Consider the following 22675-nt stretch of genomic DNA (forward strand, 5'->3'; position numbering starts at 1 on the left):
GATCTCTTCAAGTGTTCCCATGACACATCACATGTTAGCGTTGTTTACTAATGAATGACATAATCCCAGTTGTGCAACAGAGCTCATGTTTTATTTCTCTATTTTGCTACTGATTTAATTCAAGTGAATAATTTGAATCATCACCTTAAATGCAGAATTCATCATTTTTGTAAAGAGCAAATTCAAAGCCAGCATAGTGTAATTAAATGCAGATTAAGTGTAATCATATTAAGACCCAATTAAAAACATTCAAATTTGGCACAAGTTACATTCAGTTAGATCTTTGTCTACCAAGCCATAACATTAAGACAATTTTAAGAAAGCATCAATGTTTGCATTAAGGCACCTGTGGTCAAGTGTAGTATAAACAAGGAAAGATTAGGGTTTGTGGAAACCTTATTTTTTTTATTTTAGACTTATTTGGCATTATGGAGACTCTGCACATGCCTCCTTTCCATAACTGGAAAATGACATTAGAGAGCAAAGATTATATTGATATTTTAAGGAGATGCAACAGCTGTTGCATATTTTCATTTGTTTAATTGTTTCTTTTTTAAAAAAATACACAATATACATGGTGCCATGCATTTGTTAATATGCTAAAGAGAAATATTTTCATACATCAGCATCTGTCACATTTTTTAATACACAAGAACAAGCACGCTCCACAGATCCATATTAAGTAGACAATATGCTACAAGTCCCCTACCAGGTGTAAATAATTGATCCTGTTATCCTTGAATCGAGTTTTAAACAGGAAGGAACAGAAGGCCAAGTTAACAGTTCAACTCTATAACCATCACAGCTCCCAACAAACTAATTTCAAATTAAGATTTGTGCTGTGATTTTCACATCTCTGTTGTTCGCACACTTTTATTCTCATTTATTGTTGTTTTTTAATGGATAATATGCACAAAATTGACATTTAAAATAAACGTGTTCTAAGTTACACAGTCCTTTGAACCGTACGTATGTTATTTTAAAATTTTTTACACGTGCTATATTGTTGTCCTTTTGTGAACCTACATGCCTCAACCACCTGTCACTTTGCTGCTGATTCACCTGAAATTCCCCACTGTGGGATAATAAAGGACATTTCTATTCTATTCTATTCTATTCTATTCTATTCTATTCTATTCTATTCTATTCTATTCTAAAATGTCCCCAAAGTGTGAAATTGTCATAATCGTATCTGAAGTGGCTTCTTGCTACTGTTGAAATGAAAGCGTCTCAGAAAAAGACTGTAGGTAAGGAGTTCGCCTTTGATCTCTAAGAAAAACATAAAGGAGAGGAGTTTTCCAGAGAACATAGACAAAGACCAGGACTTCTGAAATGATGTCTGGACAGAGAAGTGAAAGTCGAATAAATTAAGCACTAAAATAAAAGAAATGTTTGGGATAGACCAAAGACAACTTTCAAGAAAGAAACTTATACAAAATGTGAAGCATGGACGAAGCGACATGTTTTGTTTTGCTGTTTTTGTTTGGAAACAAAACAAACTGCACATCAATTTCAGGGGAATGTTATTTAAGCCTCACTTTGTATTTTCATTCTAAAGTAAAATTATTAGATCACATTCTGTTAAGGTCTTCTTTGTAAATCTTTTAAACTAGTATATTAAGGCAAAACTGTTACTGATAGTTAGCAAGACACATACTTTATTTATACAGCTTTCATTAAAAATAATTTGAAAAATAAAACAATTTAAAATTCAGGTGGTGAATAAATTAAGCAAGTGATATACATGAAAAATAAATATTATTGTATTTGAGTTAGATTTTAAAGTAACATCACACAACTTTCACTGAAATCAAATATATTGTGTCACAATGGTTGGATTCCCGGCCCGGGTCTTTCTGCATGGAGTTTGCATGTTCTCCCTGTGCATGTGTGGGTTTTCTCCAGGTACTCCGGTTTCCTCCCACAGTCCAAAAACATGACTGTCAGGTTAATTGGCCTGTCTAAATTGCCCCTAGGTGTGAGTGTGTGTGTGCATGGTTGTTTGTCCTGTGTGTGTCTGTGTTGCCCTGCGACAGACTGGCGACCTGTCCAGGGTGACCCCGCCTCTCGCCCCGGAATGTTACCTGGAGATAGGCACCAGCAACCCTCCCGACCCCACTGAGGGACAAGGGTGAAAGAAAATGGATGGATGGATGGATATGTCACAATGGAGATCATGTCTCTATTGCCTGTGAATTTTATTTTCAATTTTAAACCTTATTCTTAATTTTTTTTTAAACTTAAGATGAAAATATTTATCAGGGAAAATATAAATAGAAAATATCTTTATTCCAGATATAACTGAAAGTTTCTTGTAAACCTGCCAATGTATTATTTTGGGATGTAGAAGACATATCTGGTGGTGAACTTCCCCTTTTTCCTTTGATGGCAACAAATCCATTGTCCAAGTGGATTCTGGACCCTGTGCCTCCAGACTCCAGAAAGACACAAATGTTTCAAAAACTACTAGCCACTGATTTTAACTTTCAGTCGACAACACAGATAATACAACAGAGCAGGTCTGATGGTCTGATCTCTTAGCCCATAGATTAGAGAACTTAAACATCTGGGGAAGATAATAAAACAAACATAAAAAACACTCCGAACCCATAAAAATGCATCTCTTGTTAGAATTTGTGAAAGAGCTATATTTAGCGGATTATTAATAGTGGAGGAAAGACTCAGGCCCAGTTGAACCAGGTGCAACAGCAGGGTGTTACGGGCCTTATGAGCTAAAGCTTTATCTGTAGAGGCTGACCTGGCCGCTATAATGACACTAACATAGGAGAAAGTTGTAGCAACACCAGCTGATACAAACACAACACATATATAGGCCCTGTCATATTCTGCAGTTACAGCACCAAGCACCAAAGAGACGTTAGAACAAACGTCTTCTATTTGCCAACTCTCCATTTTCTCTAATGAAAACACTAAAAACAACAAAACACGAGTGATATTGTTCAGTGAACCGACAGCCCAAATTGCAATGATTACCATAGTTGTGTTTCTGACGGTGATGATGGAAGAGTGCCTCAGTGGGTAGCACACAGCCACATATCTCTCTAATGGCATTACCACCAGTGTTAGGGGAGAAATCCCAGTCGTAATATTGGCAAGCATGCTAAGAACAGTACACAGCGAATAAGCCAGTTTGACTCTGCACACTGACAGTAGGAACTGCATTTGACTCTGCGCCAGGTGGACAGTGTCTGCCAGAAGAAGGTTGTAGAGTAGAATGTAACGACAGGTGTCACAAAACACAGCTTTACTCCTCAGCGTGAACAGAATGGTCCCATTGATGTAGAGAAAAACAAGTGATGGAACTGTAGACAGGGTGGAAATTAGTGCTATCCTCAACAGATCCTGGTTCTGACTTGCTTTTGTCATGTTGGACTCAGACTGTGACACATTAAACATACTGAAGAGTTTCTCAAAACTAGCTGTACTTCACTTAAAACAAACATTCAGTTAGACATGGATGTTAAATGTAAACATTAAAATGAATGGCAGGTAGAAAAATCCATAAGTCATAGAAAGACCATTCACCTGTGCAGAACTGAGCTTAATGACACGGTATGTTATCTGCCTTTTCTTTACTCCAGGTGAAATGACAAGTTCTGATCTCTTCAAGTGTTCCCATGACACATCACATGTTAGCGTTGTTTACTGATGAATGACATAATCCCAGTTGTGCAACAGAGCTCATGTTTTATTTCTCGATTTTGCTACTGATTTAATTCAAGTGAATAATTTGAATCATCACCTTAAATGCAGAATTCATAATTTTTGTAAAGAGCAAATTCAAAGCCAGCATAGTGTAATTAAATGCAGATTAAGTGTAATCGGATTAAGACCCAATTAAAAACATTCAAATTTGGCACAAGTTACATTCATTTAGATCTTTGTCTACCAAGCCATAACATTAAGACAATTTTAAGAAAGCATCAATGTTTGCATTAAGGCACCTGTGGTCAAGTGCAGTATAAACAAGGAAAGATTAGGGTTTGTGGAAACCTTATTTTTCTATTTTAGACTTATTTGGCATTATGGAGACTCTGCACATGCCTCCTTTCCATAACTGGAAAATGACATTAGAGAGCAAAGATTATATTGATATTTTTAGCAGATCCTGTTATCCTTGAATCGAGTTTTAAACAGGAAGGAACAGAAGGCCAAGTTAACAGTTCAACTCTATAACCATCACAGCTCCCAACAAACTAATTTCAAATTAAGATTTGTGCTGTGATTTCCACATCTCTGTTGTTCGCACACTTTTATTCTCATTTATTGTTGTTTTTTAATGGATAATATGCACAAATTTGACATTTAAAATAAACGTGTTCTAAGTTACACAATCCTTTGAACCGTACGTGTTATTCTAAAAAATTTTTACACGTGCTATATTGTTGTCCTTTTGTGAACCTACATGCCTCAACCACCTGTCACTTTGCTGCTGATTCACCTGAAATTCCCCACTGTGGGATAATAAAGGACATTTCTATTCTATTCTATTCTATTCTATTCTATTCTATTCTATTCTATTCTAAAATGTCCCCAAAGTGTGAAATTGTCATAATCGTATCTGAAGTGGCTTCTTGCTACTGTTGAAATGAAAGCGTCTCAGAAAAAGACTGTAGGAAAAACATAAAGGAGAGGAGTTTTCCAGAGAACATAGACAAAGACCAGGACTTCTGAAATGATGTCTGGACAGAGAAGTGAAAGTCGGATAAATTAAGCACTAAAATAGAAGAAATGTTTGGGATAGACCAAAGACAGCTTTCAAGAAAGAAACGTATACAAAATGTGAAGCATGGACGAAGCGACATGTTTTGTTTTGCTGCAACAAATTTTAAATATAAAGTCAACTATTTGACAAAATGCAGTTGTTTTAAGTATTTAGTCAGTTCTGTATTGAGTGAAACTTTTTTTGTCAGTTTCCTATAGTTTTTCCACATAGTAGTGCCTTTCATCCACACATCATTAGAAACATTAAACACCAATGGGAATAATTTACTGTGTCAATATTTACAGTCATTAATGATCTGAATTTTTAATACGGCTTAATGACTTCTCAGGAGGCTTGGCCTCACATGAGGTTTTCTGTCACGCTGCAGGAACATTTATTTCCACAATAACAAAAGTTTAGTAGAGCCTCTGACTTTTTTCACTTTTGAAAATATTACAGGAAGGAATATTTTAATGTTTAAATAATCTGTTTTTGGATAGATCTAAAATAAAACTAGAGCATTTCTGAAGAAATTTAAGTGTCAAAGTGTGCCCGTCTGATGCTACAAATTAACATCAATGCTAAAGTAAGCTGCAATGTGCTCAATGGCATGTGGAGAGTCACAAATATAAACTTTATAAACTGCCATAATGTGGAGAGTCACAAATATAAACTTCATAAACTGCCATAATTGTGTTCAGAGATACACATTCATCATTTCCATTAGGACTAATTAAGCAAAAACGTTGATATCTTTGTTGATACTTGGAAAGGACATAAGGGAATCAACAGCTTAAATTTTTAATGTGTCTAAATGAGCCACATGGGCTTTTATGCAAGATTCTCTCTTTGCTGCCAGAGAATCCAGTGGAAAAAAGCTGAGCAGTAAACCAGAGTTCTTCCATGGGGGTGGGCACGATCCCTGAGGAGGTGCTGCAGCGGGGTGGCAAAATGTCTGATTAGACTTTTTTTTTTTCTTAAATTCAATATTATGTCTTTAAATAAACAATAACATGAATTGATTGTGTAACAAATGGACACGAAACATAAAATAATATTTCAGTAAGAAATGCACACATTCAGTGAACAAAAATCTGTTAATTATATCAAAAGTTTCTGCCTTTTGGGGCACTGCTGCGGTGCATGGGTAGAGTGCATGGCCCTCAACGCGGCTGTCATCATGAGTTCGAGTTCTGGCCCGATGACCTTTGCCACAAGTCTTTGCATTACTAGAATGCACAGAAGTACTTTTGTGTACTTGAAGTACTAGAATACTTCAAGTATTCCAGAAGAATACTAGAAGAATTCCAATGCTCTCCAGACTGGAAAACATTAAGATCCCTGTGCAAAACACTTCCTCAAAGTGTACCAAAGTAGCAAAACTCCTAATTGTTTCAAAACTTCACCACAAGTAACTTTTTTTAAGGTTTTATCGGCTCTAGTGGCCTTTATTTGAGAGTGGTAAGACAGGAAAATGGGTAATGAGGGAGGGGTAAGACAGGTGGCAAAAGTCAGACCAGGACTCGAACTTGTGATGGCCATTGAGCAGTAGGCCCTACGCACATGGCTTGTGCTTTGGCTCGGTGCCACTGCAGCACCCCACAAGTAACATTTTTACATATTAACTCAAACTATGAAGTTACTGTAAAGTTTTACAAAAAATACAACTGAAATCAGAAGAACAGTTGGTCTACAACTACAGCAAATTTCCGTTCATCAAAGTTCTCAGTCATCATCAGAATAATTACAGTCACGCATATTGCTGTCTACTGAACAGCGATATGCGACTAATAACAGCGAGCCCATAACAGCAGAATCTGAAATATGTTGTATATATAAAATTTATATCGTTGATGTTTACAATAGTGTGAAATATGCAAATGTCACTAAAGCAACAACTACTAAGTAGATTTAAATCTGCAGCACATGAGTACATTGTCCTACGTGTATCAAAAATGTCCTGCTTGAGACACTTCCATAGCTCAAAAGTGTTTTGGTGGTTTATGTTCAGACAAATGTCCAGACCTGTATGGTTCAAGCAAACTTCAAACTTCAGTTCATTGTTTATTAAAAACATACCATTTAACTTTTCAAACTTTGTGCACAGACACAAAGTTACTGTTATACATTTTTATGATGCAATCAAGTCAATATTTACTGAAAAAATAAATGAGTAGGGGTATGAATATTTAATGTATCTAAATAAGCCATCATGAGGATTGAGCTAAATGCATGGAGCATTGCTCATTAGACCTCAGAGTTACATCATCCCAAAGACAAAATCAACACAACTCACACTTCTAACAAATAAAGTCTAAAAGAAATCCAACTTTTGGTTGTGACTTTCTTTTGCTACAAAGTATCTCAAAAGAAATGGATAAATTAAAGCTCAACAGACAACTTATTTTACTAAAACGTAAATCCAATGCATGGTCACACACTTCACACTGAAACACAAAAGGATCGAAATGAGAAAAAGTGAGCAAACTTATGTCAATGTGCACTAAAAAATCTTTTTAGAGGGATGATGGTGGTGACGTGGTCGGAGTTCATCCCTTGACCAGTGGGTTACTTGACCGCTTTGTCCGCCTTCTTCTTTGTGTCCTTGACACGTTAAGGGGATTAAAGACACTTTACCACCCTTCCTGCAGGTTACAGTCAGAGGGCCTGGTGAATGGCAGCCTTACCTCTGTCAGTGTGACCCAGGGCAGCTATTGCTACTGTCCAGTAACTTGTCACCATCAGTGTGTGAATGGGTTAATGACTGAATGTAGTGTGAAGTGCTTTGGGATCCTCTGGCTTGTACAACACCTATTAAAGTGTTGTACAAGCCATTTATTTACATTTTTGTCAGTAATTTAATTGATCATTCCTAGAAAAGGTAAATTAGAAACTGAGGCATAGCTTCTGATAAAGGCCCTGTGTGTGTGTGAATAAACATTGTCCTTCCAGCGTGTCCTGGGTGTTCCTCTGGGTCTCCTCCGGCTGGAACGTGCCTGGAACACCTCGCCATGGAAGCATCCTTTCACTGGAACTAAGAGGCCAAGCTCAGCTCCTGAAGCTTGGCCTCATTTAGGAGTGGCAAAACAAGCAAATACAGAACAACTAAAGAGTGCAAAGACTATATAAAGACTCATTTAAGATTAAAAGCTGGAATTCAACCACACTTAAACTGGCTTTGCTTGAAGAAAAAAATCTAAACATTGTGTTTATTTGTTTTCAATGGCTGAATGACTGATGGTTATTTTCAATGACATTTACATCACAACTTCTTACTACATGACGAAGAAAAAAACGTAGTGAGACGCAAGGGGTGTGTCCGCACTGATCAGATAAATAGTATAGAATGGAAGGTTCAACCATTAGATCTGGCACTGTGTGCATGTAAAGGAGGCATATTGATGGAAAGAAATTTAGGACATCTTTGTAGCCATCTTTGTTCTAATAATGAAGTGTATTTATGAGTATCTCACTGTGTTGTGTGTTTAACAGTCCCATAGTTTTAGTGTGTTTGCCATGTTCTTTACTAATCAAACTCAGTTAAATACCACTGTAAGTCTGCAGCGTGAGGGGCTTCTGGGGATACTGACAAATTCCATCATGACAACATTGCCGTGCGCCGTGTTTCTCTTCATCAACATGACCATGTTATACACTTTGAGGAACAAACAGGTGTTTCGGGAGACGTCTCGCTACATTCTGCTGTTTAACCTTCTCTTTGCAGACACTGTGCAGCTGGCACAAAGTCAGTCAATGTTTCTGCTGTCTTCTTTTAGATTGACATTGTTGTATCCGGTCTGTGCTGCTCTAACAGCATTCAGCAGTTTAACACTCTCTGCCTCAATCGTTACACTGGTGATCATGTGTTTAGAAAGGTACATAGCTGTATGCTATCCTTTGAGACACAGTGCCATCATCACCATCAGAAACACAGGAGTGGTTATCTGTGTTATTTGGTGTGTCAGTTCATTACACGTCGTTGCACAATTAAGTTTAATGTTAAAGTTTTCATTCCAAGACCTGCAGCTCAAAGAGATGATGGATTTTTGTGGAAAAGAGAGCGTGTTTCTCGATCCGGTGTCTGCTCTTTATGACAGAGCTTTCACTTATTTTCTGTTTGTGCTCGGAGGTGTAACTGTCACTTTCTCCTACACTGGCATCATTGTGGCAGCTCACTCTGCCTCCACTGACAAAGCATCAGCCAGCAAGGCTCGAAGGACCCTGCTGCTGCATCTGCTGCAAATGGGCCTAACAATGTCCTCGACAATATACAACTCATTGATTATAGCCATCTCAAAGAATCTAGGGAGACTTGAAGCTGTGCGCATCCAGGTCTTTCTTTATATCTGTATAATTGTTCTTCCCAAATGTCTGAGTTCCCTCATCTATGGCCTCAGAGACCAGACTATCAGACCCATCCTCATGTTGAATCTTAGCTGTCAGTGGAGACGCTCAGTTTTAAAACCTGCTGTGCAAACCAAGAAAAACATCAAAGTTCTAGTTACTTAATGTCTGTGAATGTTATTTAGCGTGTTCAACATCAATTTTCAAAGCAAAAAGATTTACACAAACATGTTTTTGTAATATTTGAAGTATATTCTAATAGTAAACTGTATTATTCACTGCTTTACGTGTTTCTCTGTAAGTTTGTACTGCAGTAATAAGGTATGTAAAACTGGATTGAGTAAAATTTTGCTGTCATTAATACGTGCATTTTTAGCCTTGTCAGACTGCTTAAGGCTTAAACATTTATAAAGTCACTTCATTCTATACCTTATAGTGTGAGATTTATTAATCTATAGTTTAATTAACTCATCACTGCATTGAAACATACATACATATAGTCTGTTTTTGATTTAATTTAGAAAACACCTTTTTAAACAAAGCATTTTTTTTACATTGAATGTGTCATATGATTGTTGAAGGAAGCGAGATTTCAATTCAATAATACTTCAGGTCCAATGTTGGGAATGTTGTTAAATGTTGTAACTTGTATCATCCAAGTTTCTTGAAGTTGTACAGGCTCATGGCTGTGGGCAAGAAGGATCTCACATAACGTCTGTATTAAAACAGTTATGAAGAAGCCTCTGACTGAAGATACTGTTTTATAACATGAGGAGAATGCTCAGGATTGTCGATGTGTTCTTCATTTATAATATCAATTCAGAGTGAAAATGAAAGGTTAGATTACAGTCCCCTGAGGTGCTCATATGCTGCTGGCCACCTGCTTAGACAGGTGAAGGTTGTGAGAAGCACATACATAAGTGTGATTGACACTTGTAAAACATTCATCCTGGCTGTGATTGGTTGTTTCTTGCTGGGAGTGGTGCATTTCTGCAAATGGCAGTTGGACCACTGGGAGGGACAATATGAGATTATCTCTCATTTTCTGCTGTCAGCCCATAATTAAAAGTTTTAAAAACTGTATACAATATATTTTTATAAAAGTTACCTACAGTAACTTCAAGTAGCAGCCATGTAAAGCAAATCAACGGCGTGGGCAACACAGGACAGAGTAATCAACAGTATCAAAAGCTGAGGTTCAGCAACACCAAGACGACAGGGCCCGACCCATCAACCGTCAGAAATGTCACCGAGTACTTTTAGTACTCGTTGCTCTCATAAACAGCGCTATGTTGCTATCTAAAGTCACACTGAAATTTTTCAAAAATATAATTATTTTCTAAATATGGTTGTTGCTGTTCAAAAAGAAGTTTCTGTAGAACCTTGGACATGAAAGTATAAAAAACAAGACTAGGACCATCCATCCATCCATCCATCCATTTTCTTGCACCCTTTTTCCCTCAGTGGGGTCGGGAGGGTTGCTGGTGCCCATCTCCAGCCAACGTTTCGGGCGAGGGGCGGGGTACACCCTGGACAGGTCACCAGTCTGTCGCAGAGCAAGACTAGGACCAATCATATCAAAAAGTTTTTCCAATAACTTACTGAGAAGTATTAAAATTATTTCATTTAACTACAACAGTCATAGGCCTTTACAAAACAATACACTTTAAACATAGGTATAGTATGGTATGCTGGACATGAAGACCAGGTATGGTCTTAGGTATGGTGGACATGAAGACATAAGAGGCAGATATTCTAACAACATTAGCCAATTAAATTTCACACACCAGTCTCAGGTGTTTCAAGTCTAATCAGATAAATATTGGGTGAAGAAAGGAAAATCATGCAGACCATCTCCAGGTAAACGAGTGTGAATAGCAGGTATATTAGTTGGCTTTAATATGTGAATTCCACAACAATGTAGATAATAACCATATTATACGTATTTGGGTACAATAATTTTTATTCTGCTTAAGATCTATGTGGGTTTAATCTGCTTAAAATGTCCTCAACTAATCAAACTCAGTTGAACACAACTTTTAATCTGCAGCGTCAGGGAATCCTAGGAGTGGTGTTTGTTTCCATTGTGACGACTTTGCCATGTTGTGTGTTTCTTTTCATCAATGTGACAATGTTGTACACCTTGAGGAGTAAAGAGGTGTTTCGAGAGATCTCTCGTTATATTCTACTGTTTAACCTCCTGTTTTCAGACACCATCCAGCTGGCACACAGTCAATCAATGTTTTTACTGTCTTCATTTAGAGTAACTCTGCTGTATTCTGTGTGTGGGGTTTTAGTTTCATTTAACAGCCTCACACTCAGCATTTCTGTTATCACACTGGTGGTTATGTGTCTGGAGAGATACATAGCTGTGTGCTTTCCATTCAAGCACAGTGTGTTCATCACCACAAAAAACACAGGAGTTGTTATTTTGGTCATTTGGTGTTTCAGTTCTCTTAGGGTCATTGTTGTACTCAGTCTAATTTTAAAATTTTCTTTTTACAATGTGAAGGAAATGCAAATGGTAGACTTCTGTGGTAAAGACAGTATGTTTTCCGATCCAGCTTCTGACATTTTTAACAAAGTGTTCACCTATTTTCTGTGTGTACTAGGTGGTATAACCGTTGTTTTCTCCTATACTGGTATCGTTGTAGCAGCTCGTTCTGCCTCCACAGACAAAGCTTCAGCCAACAAGGCGCGAAGGACTCTGCTGCTGCATCTGCTGCAGCTGGGCCTCACACTGTCCTCAACAATACACAACTCACTGCTCATTGTTATCTCAAATAATCTAGACAGGATTCAAGCTGTGAACATGCAGATTATCCTTTATGTTTGTGTTATTGTCCTTCCCAAATGCCTGAGCTCCCTCATATACGGCCTCAGAGACCAAACAATCAGACCTGCTCTTATGTTGAATCTCACATGTCAGTGGAGAGGCTCAGCTTTAATTTCTGATGTCCAAGCTAGAAATAAAATCAGAATACATGTAAACTGACGGATGCAATTTTCAACAATTTAAAAGAGAAAAACTTTATTGGAGAATGTCTTAATGATTGCTACTGAAATCTAAAATCTAATAAAACAATTTATTTCTTAAACAGGAACTGGAATGGTGGTTTTTCATACAGAACTAAGTATGATACACTATAACAGAGGCTGAAATATCTAGAAGGACTAAACAAATAATCTGACTAGACTCAAACAAATAAGATCAACCAAACATGGGGTAACAAAATAACTAAGAAGCATAACTAAAAACACTAGGAAGGAAAAACAAGAACAACCCAAATCTAACCAAAATAAATTGCCTAGAACAATGAAACTAGAAGGTAAGACTAAAGTGAATAGAGAATTACTGATAAAACAGAAAAAAAATAAATAAAAATCCAACCCAAAACCCACACAACTGTGTAGTATGTTATGTGCCAAACTGATTATAAAGTAAATACTGTATAAATTTCAAAGCCCATTTTAAAAATACTTCAAAGTTCTGCTCTACTTGTCAGGATCCAATTGGAAGTGAAAACCTGACTAAACTGAGGAAGATTTCTCTAGAATTGCAGAAGCGCTTCGGGCAATTGATTTGTAATGTGATGCTCTGTTAGTCACCAGCAGTGACACACACTATTGCACCTGAAATACAGAAATTAGGCCCAAGCAGCGAAAGCACTGCAAAGACCTTCTGTAATTCCAATGCTACTGTACTTCCATGAAACAAACTGGCTTTTTGGAGGTGCAAACATTTCTGAAAACTCACCAAACTGTCCACACGTCAGTCATGCATGACATGTAAATATTTTAAGGCTTTTGCAACAGTCACAAGAGCTGTGTATTGTGTGTAGTTATAGTAACTAATATTATTACTTGCTATGACCTGGACTTGGTGCATTCCTCCTGCCCATGTGCTAGACAGTTTAATTCAATTAAAAATGTCTAAAAATATACAAGACTAGGACCAGGATGGCCAAAACCTTTCCTGATGTTGAAACTTACTGTCCCCATTGTGAAGGTCACCATATTGACCTTATGAACATGTCCTGCCCATACTTTAGATAATTCTGGGATGACATCTTTCAGGACTGTTTAATAACAGAATATAATGTAATAAGAAATAAAACACATAACCTTTATTATCTCTCATTAGGATATTCTGGTGTAACAGCAGCAAAGTGATAGCGAATCAAAGCGTGTTGATTCATATAAAGATAACACATAAAATGTATAAAAACAGAACTAAGAGTAAAATAATGTACAGTAACGCCAAAATTGCAAGGTTCAATAGAGCTGTTTTTAAGATAGTGTAACTCAAAGAAACGTGCAACTGAGCAGAATAATTTAAGAAATTTACTAAATGTTCATGTCTATTTCTGCATAAAAAACAGAATATTTACAAAACTGACACTAAAAACTTTGCGAACTGCAAAGGTTGAAAGGGTAACAGCGGAAATGTTTTTTGAAATAATGTAAGAAAACAAAACCCATCTCAGGGATTTTTAAAGAGAAGTGCTCCGAACTGAGAGAGCTGCTAGAACAGACCGCCTGCTTGCAAGGTCCTGGAAGTTGAGAGTAATGTGTTCAACATAATGTCTGGTGTTTATCTTTCTTCCAAGCTATTATTCGTTCATGGATAAATCCTGTTGGATGTTGCAATCCTGAAAGTCTGGTCACCACAAATGTTTGTTCTTGGAACTTTCGGAAAGAACAATGATGACGACCTCAGGGATTTACCACTCAAACCAGAACTGAAAAAAACACAGAGACATAGGATGGAACATAACTAGTAAGAGCTTTCAAAACAAACAATAACATTTTAAAATGTATTGTAAAATGGAGAGGCAGTCAGTGGAGGGAAGACAAAACAGGAGTGATGAGCTTATGAAGGTGTCAGTTAAAAGCAGCCACATTTTGGCCCAACTGAAGTCTGAGAGACGGCAACATAAAGAGCTTACAGAAATGAATTCCAAAGGTGCATAGCCTTCTCAATTTTAAAAAAAGGTGGTAAAGGCTTGATTTGACTACTGAATCAACAATAAGCTAAAGATAAGGCTTTGAGGAGGAGGGGTTTAAGAAGAGGCCTTACATAATGTTCATAGGCAATTCAATCAATACCTTAACTAAGACAAGAGTTAATAAAAAACAAGAGTAGGATGAATGATAGTAAAAGGTTTTTCCAATAACTTAGTAGGAAGATGCATCAAAATTATTTAATCTAACTACTAAAGGCCTAGTGCAATACAAAACACTACAGTTCTAACAACATTAGCCAATTAAATTTCACACACCAGTCTCAAGTGTTTAAAGACTAATCGTATAAATATTGGGTGAAGGAAAGCCAAGTCATGCAGACCATCTCCAGGTAACACAGTGTGAATAGGTTTGAAATACATAGGCACTGCAGCTGTCTGGGTAAAAAGTATGAAATGCTTTATTGGGTACAACAAATATACACTGCTCAAAAAAAAAATAAAGGGAACACTCAAATAACACATTCTAGATCTGAATGAATGAAATATTCTCATTCAATACTTTGTTCTGTACAAAGTTGAATGTGCTGACAACAAAATCACACAAAAATCATCAATGGAAATCAAATTTATTAACTAATGGAGGCCTGGATTTGGAGCCACACACAAAATTAAAAATGAAAAAACACACTACAGGCTGATCCAACTTTAATGTAATGTCCTTAAAACAAGTCAAAATGAGGCTCAGTATTGTGTGTGGCCTCCATGTGCCTGTATGACCTCCCTACAACACCTGGGCATGCTCCTGATGAGGTGGCGGATGGTCTCCTGAGGGATCTCCTCCCAGACCTGGACTAAAGCATCCGCCAACTCCTGGACAGTCTGTGGTGCAACGTGACGTTGGTGGATGGAGCGAGACATGATGTCCCAGATGTGCTCAATTGGATTCAGGTCTGGGGAACGGGCGGGCTAGTCCATAGCTTCAATGCCTTCATCTTGCAGGAACTGCTGACACACTCCAGCCACATGAGGTCTAGCATTGTCCTGCATTAGGAGGACAATGCTAGACATCATTGTCTAGCATTGAGGTCTAGCTCGGTACCTAATGGCAGTCAGGCTACCTCTGGTGAGCACATGGAGGGCTGTGCGGCCCTCCAAAGAAATGCCACCCCACACCATTACTGATCCACTGCCAAACCGGTCATGCTGAAGGATGTTGCAGGCAGCAGACCGCTCTCCACGGCGTCTCCAGACTCTGTCACGTCTGTCACATGTGCTCAGTGTGAACCTGCTTTCATCTGTGAAGAGCACAAGGCGCCAGTGGCGAATTTGCCAATCCTGGTGTTTTCTGGCAAATGCCAAACGTCCTGCACGGTGTTGGGCTGTGAGCACAACCCCCATCTGTGGGCGTCGGGCCCTCATACCATCCTCATGGAGTCGGTTTCTATCCGTTTGTGCAGACACATGCACATTTGTGGCCTGCTGGAGGTCATTTTGCAGGGCTCTGGCAGTGCTCCTCCTGTTCCTTCTTGCACAAAGGCGGAGGTAGCGGTCCTGCTGCTGGGTTGTTGCCCTCCTACGGCCTCCTCCATGTCTCCTGGTGTACTGGCCTGTCTCCTGGTAGCGCCTCCAGCCTCTGGACACTACGCTGACAGACACAGCAAACCTTCTTGCCACAGCTCGCATTGATGTGCCATCCTGGATGAGCTGCACTACCTGAGCCACTTGTGTGGGTTGTAGAGTCCGTCTCATGCTACCACGAGTGTGAAAGCACCACCAACATTCAAAACTGAACAAAACATCAGCCAGACAGCATAGGTACTGAGAAGTGGTCTGTGGTCCCCACCTGCAGAACCACTCCTTTATTGAGTGTGTCTTGCTAATTGCCAATAATTTCCATCTGTTGTCTATTCCATTTGCACAACATCAGGGGAAATTGATTGTCAATCAGTGTTGCTTCCTAAGTGGACAGTTTGATTTCACAGAAGTTTGATTTACTTGGAGTTATATTGTGTTGTTTAAGTGTTCCCTTTATTTTTTTTGAGCAGTGTATTTTAACTAAGTTTCCCAAATTTCTCTTCTGAAATCTATGTGAATTTAATCTTTAATATGTCCACTAATCAAACTCAGTTGAACACAACTTTTAATCTGCAGCGTCAGGGAATCCTACGGGTGGCATTTTTTTCCACTGTGAAGACTTTGCTACACTGTGTGTTTCTTTTCATCAATGTGACAATGTTGTACACCTCGAGGAGTAAAGAGGTGTTTCGAGAGATCTCTCGTTATATTCTACTGTTTAACCTCCTGTTTTCAGACACCATCCAGCTGGCACACAGTCAATCAATGTTTTTACTGCCTTCATTTAGAGTAACTCTGCTGTATTCTTTGTGTGGGGTTTTAGTTTCATTTAACAGCCTCACACTCAGCATTTCTGTTATCACACTGGTGGTTATGTGTCTGGAGAGATACATAGCTGTGTGCTTTCCAGTCAAGCACAGTGTGTTCATCACCACAAAAAACACAGGAGTTGTTATTTTGGTCATTTGGTGTTTCAGTTCTCTTAGGGTCATTGTTGTACTCAGTCTAATTTTTAAATTTTCTTTTTACAATGTAAAGGAAATGCAAAAGGTAGACTTCTTTGGTAAAGACAGTGTGTTTTCTGATCCAGCTTCTGACATTTTTAACAAAGCGTTCACCTATTTTCTGTGTGTATTAGGGGGTGTAGCTGTTGTTTTCTCCTATATAGGTATCGTTGTAGCAGCTCATTCTGCCTCCACAGACAAAGCTTCAGCCAACAAGGCGCGAAGGACACTGTTGCTGCATCTGCTGCAGCTGGGCCTCACACTGTCCTCAACAAATAATCTAGACTGGGTTCAAGCTGTGAACATGCAGATTGCTCTTTATGTTTGTGTTATTGTCCTTCCCAAATGCCTGGGCTCCCTCATATACGGCCTCAGAGACCAAACAATCAGACCTGTTCTTATGTTGAATCTCACCTGTCAGTGGAGAGGCTCAGCTTTAATTTCTGACGTTCAAGCTAGAAATTAAATCAGAATACATGTAAACTGACGGATGCAATTTCTAAAAGTTTATTTTTTTTACTTCCACATTTGAATCATCACAATTTTAAAGAGAAACCCTTGGTTAAACCACTTATTTTATGACTCCTACTGCAATCTAATAGCTACAAAATAAATAAAATTTATGTCAAGACAGGAATTTGAATGATGGTTTTTTGTACAGAGCTAAAACTGACATAAAGATAATTTTCTATCAGGTTGTCATTCTACTATCAGATTGATTTATCTCAATCTGAGAGTAGAATAAATAATTCATACAATAACCAAGTCAAAATGCTACAAAACAATTGTCAGGGAAAACTGCAATGTATTAAAAACATTAATATGAGGTAAAAATGAAAGCCTGTTTGAGCAGAAAGCAATGAGATAAAGAAAAACATTGTAGAAGTCTATTTATTTGATTTAATTTTCATTAATAATATACTCATTGTACCACACTTTAACTCTTTAAATGTCAAAAAACCTCCTTATATCTCTGTTAGATATGTTTATATTTACCAGGATTCTAGTGGAAGTCAGAGCTTGACTAAATTAAGGGGCTCTTTCAAAGGAATTTCTAAGTAGAGCAAGCAGTTTGATTTTGTAAGTTATCACAGTATTAGTCTTCTGTATCACCACACAATATTGTACCTGAAATACACTAAAAGCCCTAAGTGACATAAATCACAATCCAGTCAGCAAGTGTGGTCAGCTGTCGATCAAATCTCTTCGGTGTCGTAACTGGCTCGGTGCGGCTAGTGCTACCCCAGAAGTACAAAAATGTGAGATCAGCCAGACAGAGCAACACCAGATCTGCTAATGGAAAATGAATCTGACTGGGACGGACCGGGACTGAAGCGGTTAAAGGTTGTCTCGTGTAAAATTACCTTAATTACGTAAAAGCAGAAAAGGCGCTGCTGACGCCTATTGTAATGGAAAACCTTACTCTTCTGTTAAATGCACTGAACATTTAGGGGTCTAAACATACTCACACTCACCAAACATAAAACAAAATTCAGCCTCAAGTGACACCTTTGGACTCCAATGGAATAAAAAATGTCTATGGCCAAATGGCTAAATAGCACCCCCTAAACTCACTCAGGCCAATCCACTTAATGGGGACTTTTAAAAGTTGGTACACAGCTATAGATCCCTCCAAGAGGATCCATCACTGTCGTAGTGTGGGAAATTCGGACATCACCTCATAGCGACAGGTGTGGCCCTAATTTCTATATAAATCAACTGATCTGCACCAAATTAAACATGACAGATATTGAAGGTTAGACCTTAAATATGTGTCCCTCTAAAACACACAGGACAAAGCATAATTATCTAACAGCGGTATGCTTTACCGTATTTATTTCATCTTGATCAATTTCAAAATGATTTAATCTAACAGGCAAGACCATTACAAAACACTATAGTTTACAAATTGGTATGCAGGACCTAAAGACTAAAGGGGCAGGTGTTCCAACACCTTCAGCCAATTAGATATCACACACAGGATAATTCGTCTCTGATCAGATAAATATAAGTTATGCGGACTCACCCCGGGTAAGAGTTTGCATAGGAGGTCTACTGTTTATTTTAAAGACATGGATTTCACTACAATCTAGACTATAACTATGAAATACTTTTTTTGTGTACAACAAATGTTTTCATATAAATTTTTGTTCTAATTGAAATTAATGTTTAATTTGGTAAACATGTCCTCCACTAATCATACTCAGTTAAATACCACCTTAGATGTACAACGTCAAGGAATCCTAGGAGTGGTGTTTGTTTCCATTGTGACGACTTTACCATGTTGTGTGTTTCTTTTCATCAATGTGACAATGTTGTACACCTTGAGGAGTAAAGAGGTGTTTCGAGAGATCTCTCGTTATATTCTACTGTTTAACCTCCTGTTTTCAGACACCATCCAGCTGGCACACAGTCAATCAATGTTTTTACTGTCTTCATTTAGAGTAACTCTGCTGTATTCTGTATGTGTGGGCTTGACTATTCTCAACAATCTGACACATAGCGTTTCTGTTATCACACTGGTGGTTATGTGTCTGGAGAGATACATAGCTGTGTGTTTTCCATTCAAGCACAGTGTGTTCATCACCACAAAAAACACAGGAGTGGTTATTTGTATCATCTGGTGCTTCAGTTCACTAAAAGACATGATGCAGATGAGTCTAGCTTTAAAACTGTTTTTACACAATGTAAGCCCAGTCCAGATGCAAGATTTCTGTGGACTAGAGAATGTGTTTGTTGATCCAGCTTCTGTTATTTTTAACAAAGTGTTCACCTATTTTCTGTGTGTACTAGGTGGTATAACCGTTGTTTTCTCCTATACTGGTATCGTTGTAGCAGCTCGTTCTGCCTCCACAGACAAAGCTTCAGCCAACAAGGCGCGAAGGACTCTGCTGCTGCATCTGCTGCAGCTGGGCCTCACACTGTTCTCAACAATACACAACTCACTGCTCATTGTTATCTCAAATAATCTAGACAGGGTCCAATCTGTGAACATGCAGATTATCCTTTATGTTTGTGTTATTGTCCTTCCCAAATGCCTGAGCTCCCTCATATACGGCCTCAGAGACCAAACAATCAGACCTGTTCTTATATTGAATCTCACCTGTCAGTGGAGAGGCTCAGCTTTAATTTCTGATGCCCAAGCTAGAAATAAAATCAAAGTACTTGTAAAGCAACAGATTTAATTTAATTTGAACTACAAAAAAAATCAGAATAGATTCACAGATGAATGAGTGAAAATCTCAGTGGGAATCTGAGTATTCTGTCATTAATTTCGACTGAGATAATTCAGAACGTAAAATAAATCTGTTGCGCACAGTGCTGCTGTTGGTTTCTCCGTAATGTTTCACAATACAAGTCAATGTAAAGTTATTGTGATATATTAGATTTGGATTATTTGTGTGTGTGTGTGTGGGTGTGTGTGTGTGTGTGTGTGTGTGTGCGTGTGTGTGTGCGTGTGTGTGTGCGTGCGTGCGTGCGTGTGTGTGGTTTTGGGAACTGATGGTCTGATGGGAAACCTCTTCACTTCCCCGCTAGCCAACTGTGACATCTGCCGCGCTCTTCTTGAGCATCGCACTAAAACCACAGGAGATTTAAAGGGGAGCTTATTTCATTAATCAGTTTTATTTATTTTAAAATGTAGTTGTCTTGGGATTTATTTTGGTATTTTTTTATTGTTCGTTTAATAATTGTGTTTCATTTTATAACATTTTTATTTCAGGCTCTATTTTCTATTCCTATATTCAAATGAGTGGGTGGCTCTTCTCTGTGGTCAAGGTCTGGTCAATGCAGCAAGCTGAGAGACAGCGAACTTCAGTGCATCTTACGATTGTAGCTTAGCAACTTAACTGACAAACCACAACAAAAACGATGCAAAATATCTTTGTTTTATCAAACGCTACTCACAACCCATTCAAATCAACACAATGGTTGGTTAATGATATGGGACCAATCTGGGATGACCGGCCATTATGGTTGAAGGACTAGTTTGACCAAAACAGATGAGAACTTTGCACCACCAGACCCGCTTTGAAGAAAATTCTGCACCTCATTTGAATATAAAAACATAAAACACAAAAGAGCCTGAAATAAAAACATAGTGAAGAACAGAGTTAAAATATAAGACTTTGAAATATGTAACATGTTATATGTTATATATGTTTACAAAATATCAAAAATTATAAAAATTAAATTAATTCATTAAAAAGTAATGACTGGGAAAACACACTCTTTATTACTATATAAACATTTACTTAATATTTACTTTGCTTATATATCATGAGAAGTTGTTTGTTATCAATCACAGTATTTATTTAGATTTGAATGAAACCGTTCTCTAATGTTGTCTGTACAAGCTGTACAAAATAAAGCTGGGGAGACGGTGTATATTTTACACCTACTAACAACCAACTACATAAAATTTCTAGTCTGCAATCATGTCAATCAAAGAGTGGAGGAGCTTTAATAAACCTGTGGTTTAATATCAGGACAACCTTGTTGGTGGAGTCCTATAGTGGGCCTATTTGAGATGAACTTGGGTGATATTTTTTTTATTATTCTCCTGGATGGACCTCAGCTAAATAAGTTTTCCTTCCACTTCTGTATTTTTAATTAATTTGTATTAGTTCGTAAAATAAATTCTGTTTTTCCTTTGATAATATGACGTAGAGTAGTTCTTTGTCACTATATACTTTCATTTTAAAAATGGTACTGAATTCCTAAAAGCTACAAAAAGAAGGCAAACTTTACTCCTTCAGCTTGGTTTCTGAAAATGTTTTGTCACATCCAAAACGGACCGTCAGTTCAAAGGTTCTGCCTTTCGCGTCCACATTTTCATCATAACCTTTTCCCAACAAATCTCTGAAAGGCAGATCTCTGACGATGACATAAATAGTGCAGCTCTGGAGTTGACGGGTTGGACAGAAGGTATGATGGTGGAGTTTGATTCACAATCCAAAACCTATGAGTTGATGTGGTTGTTAAAGCAATAGTTTTATCTTTGGATTTTAGTTTAATTTTTGTATTTTGGGGGGGAATTTGACTTCATATTTTTTTAAATATTGGTGAAAATGCTCACTAATCAAACTCAAAGAAACAACACTGTTGAGCTGCAGCGTGAGGGGCTCCTGGGGATAGTATTGTTTTCTGTTGTGACAACACTGCCCTGCTCTGTGTTTCTCTTCATTAATCTAACCGCTTTATACACCCTGAGAAGTAAAGACGTGTTTCGAGAGACGGCTCGCTACGTTCTTCTGTTTAACCTTCTGCTTGCAGACACACTGCAGATGGCAAAGAGTCAGTCGCTGTTTCTTCTGTCTATCTGTAGAGTATCACTGTTGTATCCAGTTTGTGCCACTGTGGGAGCTTTTTATTCTCTTTCTCATAGAATCTCTTCATTAACTCTGGTGATTATGTGTTTAGAGAGATACATAGCTGTGTGCTATCCTCTCAGACACAATGCCATCGTCACCACCAGAAACACCACGTTGGTTATTTGGGTGGTTTGGACTATCACTTCACTAAATGTTATGATTCAAACAATTATAATGTTCAAGTTTTTATCAGAAGAACAGCAGCACATGCAGATGACAGACTTTTGTGGAAGTGAGAGTATGTCTACTGATCCAGCATCTGACCTTTACGACAAGGTATCGACCTACTTCCTGTTTGTGCTCGGGGGTGTAACGGTCATTTTCTGCTACACTGGCATCATTGTAGCAGCTCGTTCTGCTGCCACAGACAAAGAATCAGCCAGCAAAGCCAAAAGGACTCTGCTGCTGCATCTGCTGCAAATGGGCCTCACAGTGTCGTCAACAATACACAATTCATTCATTACAGCCATCTCCAAAAATCTAGACAGAGTTCCTGCTGTGCGTCTCCAGATTTTTCTTTATGTTTCTATAAGTATTCTTCCTAAATGTCTAAACTGCCTCATTTACGGTCTGAGAGACAAAACAATCAGGCCGATCCTCATACTCAATCTCAGCTGCCAGTGGAGAGGCTCAGTTTCATTCCCTGTAATTACGAATAAGAAAAAACAAAGAGTACATGTTACTTGA

The 22675-nt window shown here is 38.1% G+C and overlaps 5 protein-coding genes and 1 pseudogene across 5 annotated transcripts; 5 read left to right on the forward strand and 1 right to left on the reverse strand.

The window, feature by feature from the left end:
* Positions 1 to 1726: 1726 nt before the first annotated feature.
* Positions 1727 to 3538, reverse strand: LOC145554903 (odorant receptor 131-2-like). Its single transcript, XM_081615786.1, has one exon. The coding sequence runs from the start codon at positions 3415 to 3417 to the stop codon at positions 2467 to 2469; it is 951 nt and encodes a 316-aa protein (XP_081471912.1). The 5' UTR covers positions 3418 to 3538; the 3' UTR covers positions 1727 to 2466.
* Positions 3539 to 8080: 4542 nt separating this feature from the next.
* Positions 8081 to 9496, forward strand: LOC103459926 (odorant receptor 131-2). The gene has a single exon (XM_008401865.2). The coding sequence runs from the start codon at positions 8243 to 8245 to the stop codon at positions 9233 to 9235; it is 993 nt and encodes a 330-aa protein (XP_008400087.2). The 5' UTR covers positions 8081 to 8242; the 3' UTR covers positions 9236 to 9496.
* A 1416-nt stretch (positions 9497 to 10912) lies between these two features.
* On the forward strand, positions 10913 to 12104 carry LOC145554901 (odorant receptor 131-2-like). Its single transcript, XM_081615784.1, has one exon. The coding sequence runs from the start codon at positions 11073 to 11075 to the stop codon at positions 12063 to 12065; it is 993 nt and encodes a 330-aa protein (XP_081471910.1). The 5' UTR covers positions 10913 to 11072; the 3' UTR covers positions 12066 to 12104.
* Positions 12105 to 16143: 4039 nt separating this feature from the next.
* On the forward strand, positions 16144 to 17103 carry LOC103459925 (odorant receptor 131-2-like; annotated as a pseudogene).
* Positions 17104 to 18781: 1678 nt separating this feature from the next.
* LOC145554929 (odorant receptor 131-2-like) lies at positions 18782 to 19801 on the forward strand. The gene has a single exon (XM_081615865.1). It carries the CDS (start codon positions 18782 to 18784, stop codon positions 19799 to 19801), a length of 1020 nt encoding a protein of 339 aa, XP_081471991.1.
* A 1859-nt stretch (positions 19802 to 21660) lies between these two features.
* Positions 21661 to 22675, forward strand: LOC103459924 (odorant receptor 131-2-like). The gene has a single exon (XM_008401862.2). It carries the CDS (start codon positions 21686 to 21688, stop codon positions 22673 to 22675), a length of 990 nt encoding a protein of 329 aa, XP_008400084.2. The 5' UTR covers positions 21661 to 21685.

The sequence above is a fragment of the Poecilia reticulata genome, chromosome 14, assembly GCF_904066995.2.
Source record: "Poecilia reticulata chromosome 14, P_reticulata-male-v2, whole genome shotgun sequence".
NCBI classification, from domain to species: Eukaryota; Metazoa; Chordata; class Actinopteri; order Cyprinodontiformes; family Poeciliidae; genus Poecilia; species Poecilia reticulata.

Excerpts from the sequence above, each read along its gene's own strand:
- LOC145554903 (XM_081615786.1), bottom strand. The coding sequence starts at position 3,417 with ATGTTTAATGTGTCACAGTCTGAGTCCAACATGACAAAAGCAAGTCAG.
- LOC145554929 (XM_081615865.1), top strand. The coding sequence starts at position 18,782 with ATGTTTAATTTGGTAAACATGTCCTCCACTAATCATACTCAGTTAAAT.
- LOC145554901 (XM_081615784.1), top strand. The coding sequence starts at position 11,073 with ATGTCCTCAACTAATCAAACTCAGTTGAACACAACTTTTAATCTGCAG.
- LOC103459926 (XM_008401865.2), top strand. The coding sequence starts at position 8,243 with ATGTTCTTTACTAATCAAACTCAGTTAAATACCACTGTAAGTCTGCAG.
- LOC103459924 (XM_008401862.2), top strand. The coding sequence starts at position 21,686 with ATGCTCACTAATCAAACTCAAAGAAACAACACTGTTGAGCTGCAGCGT.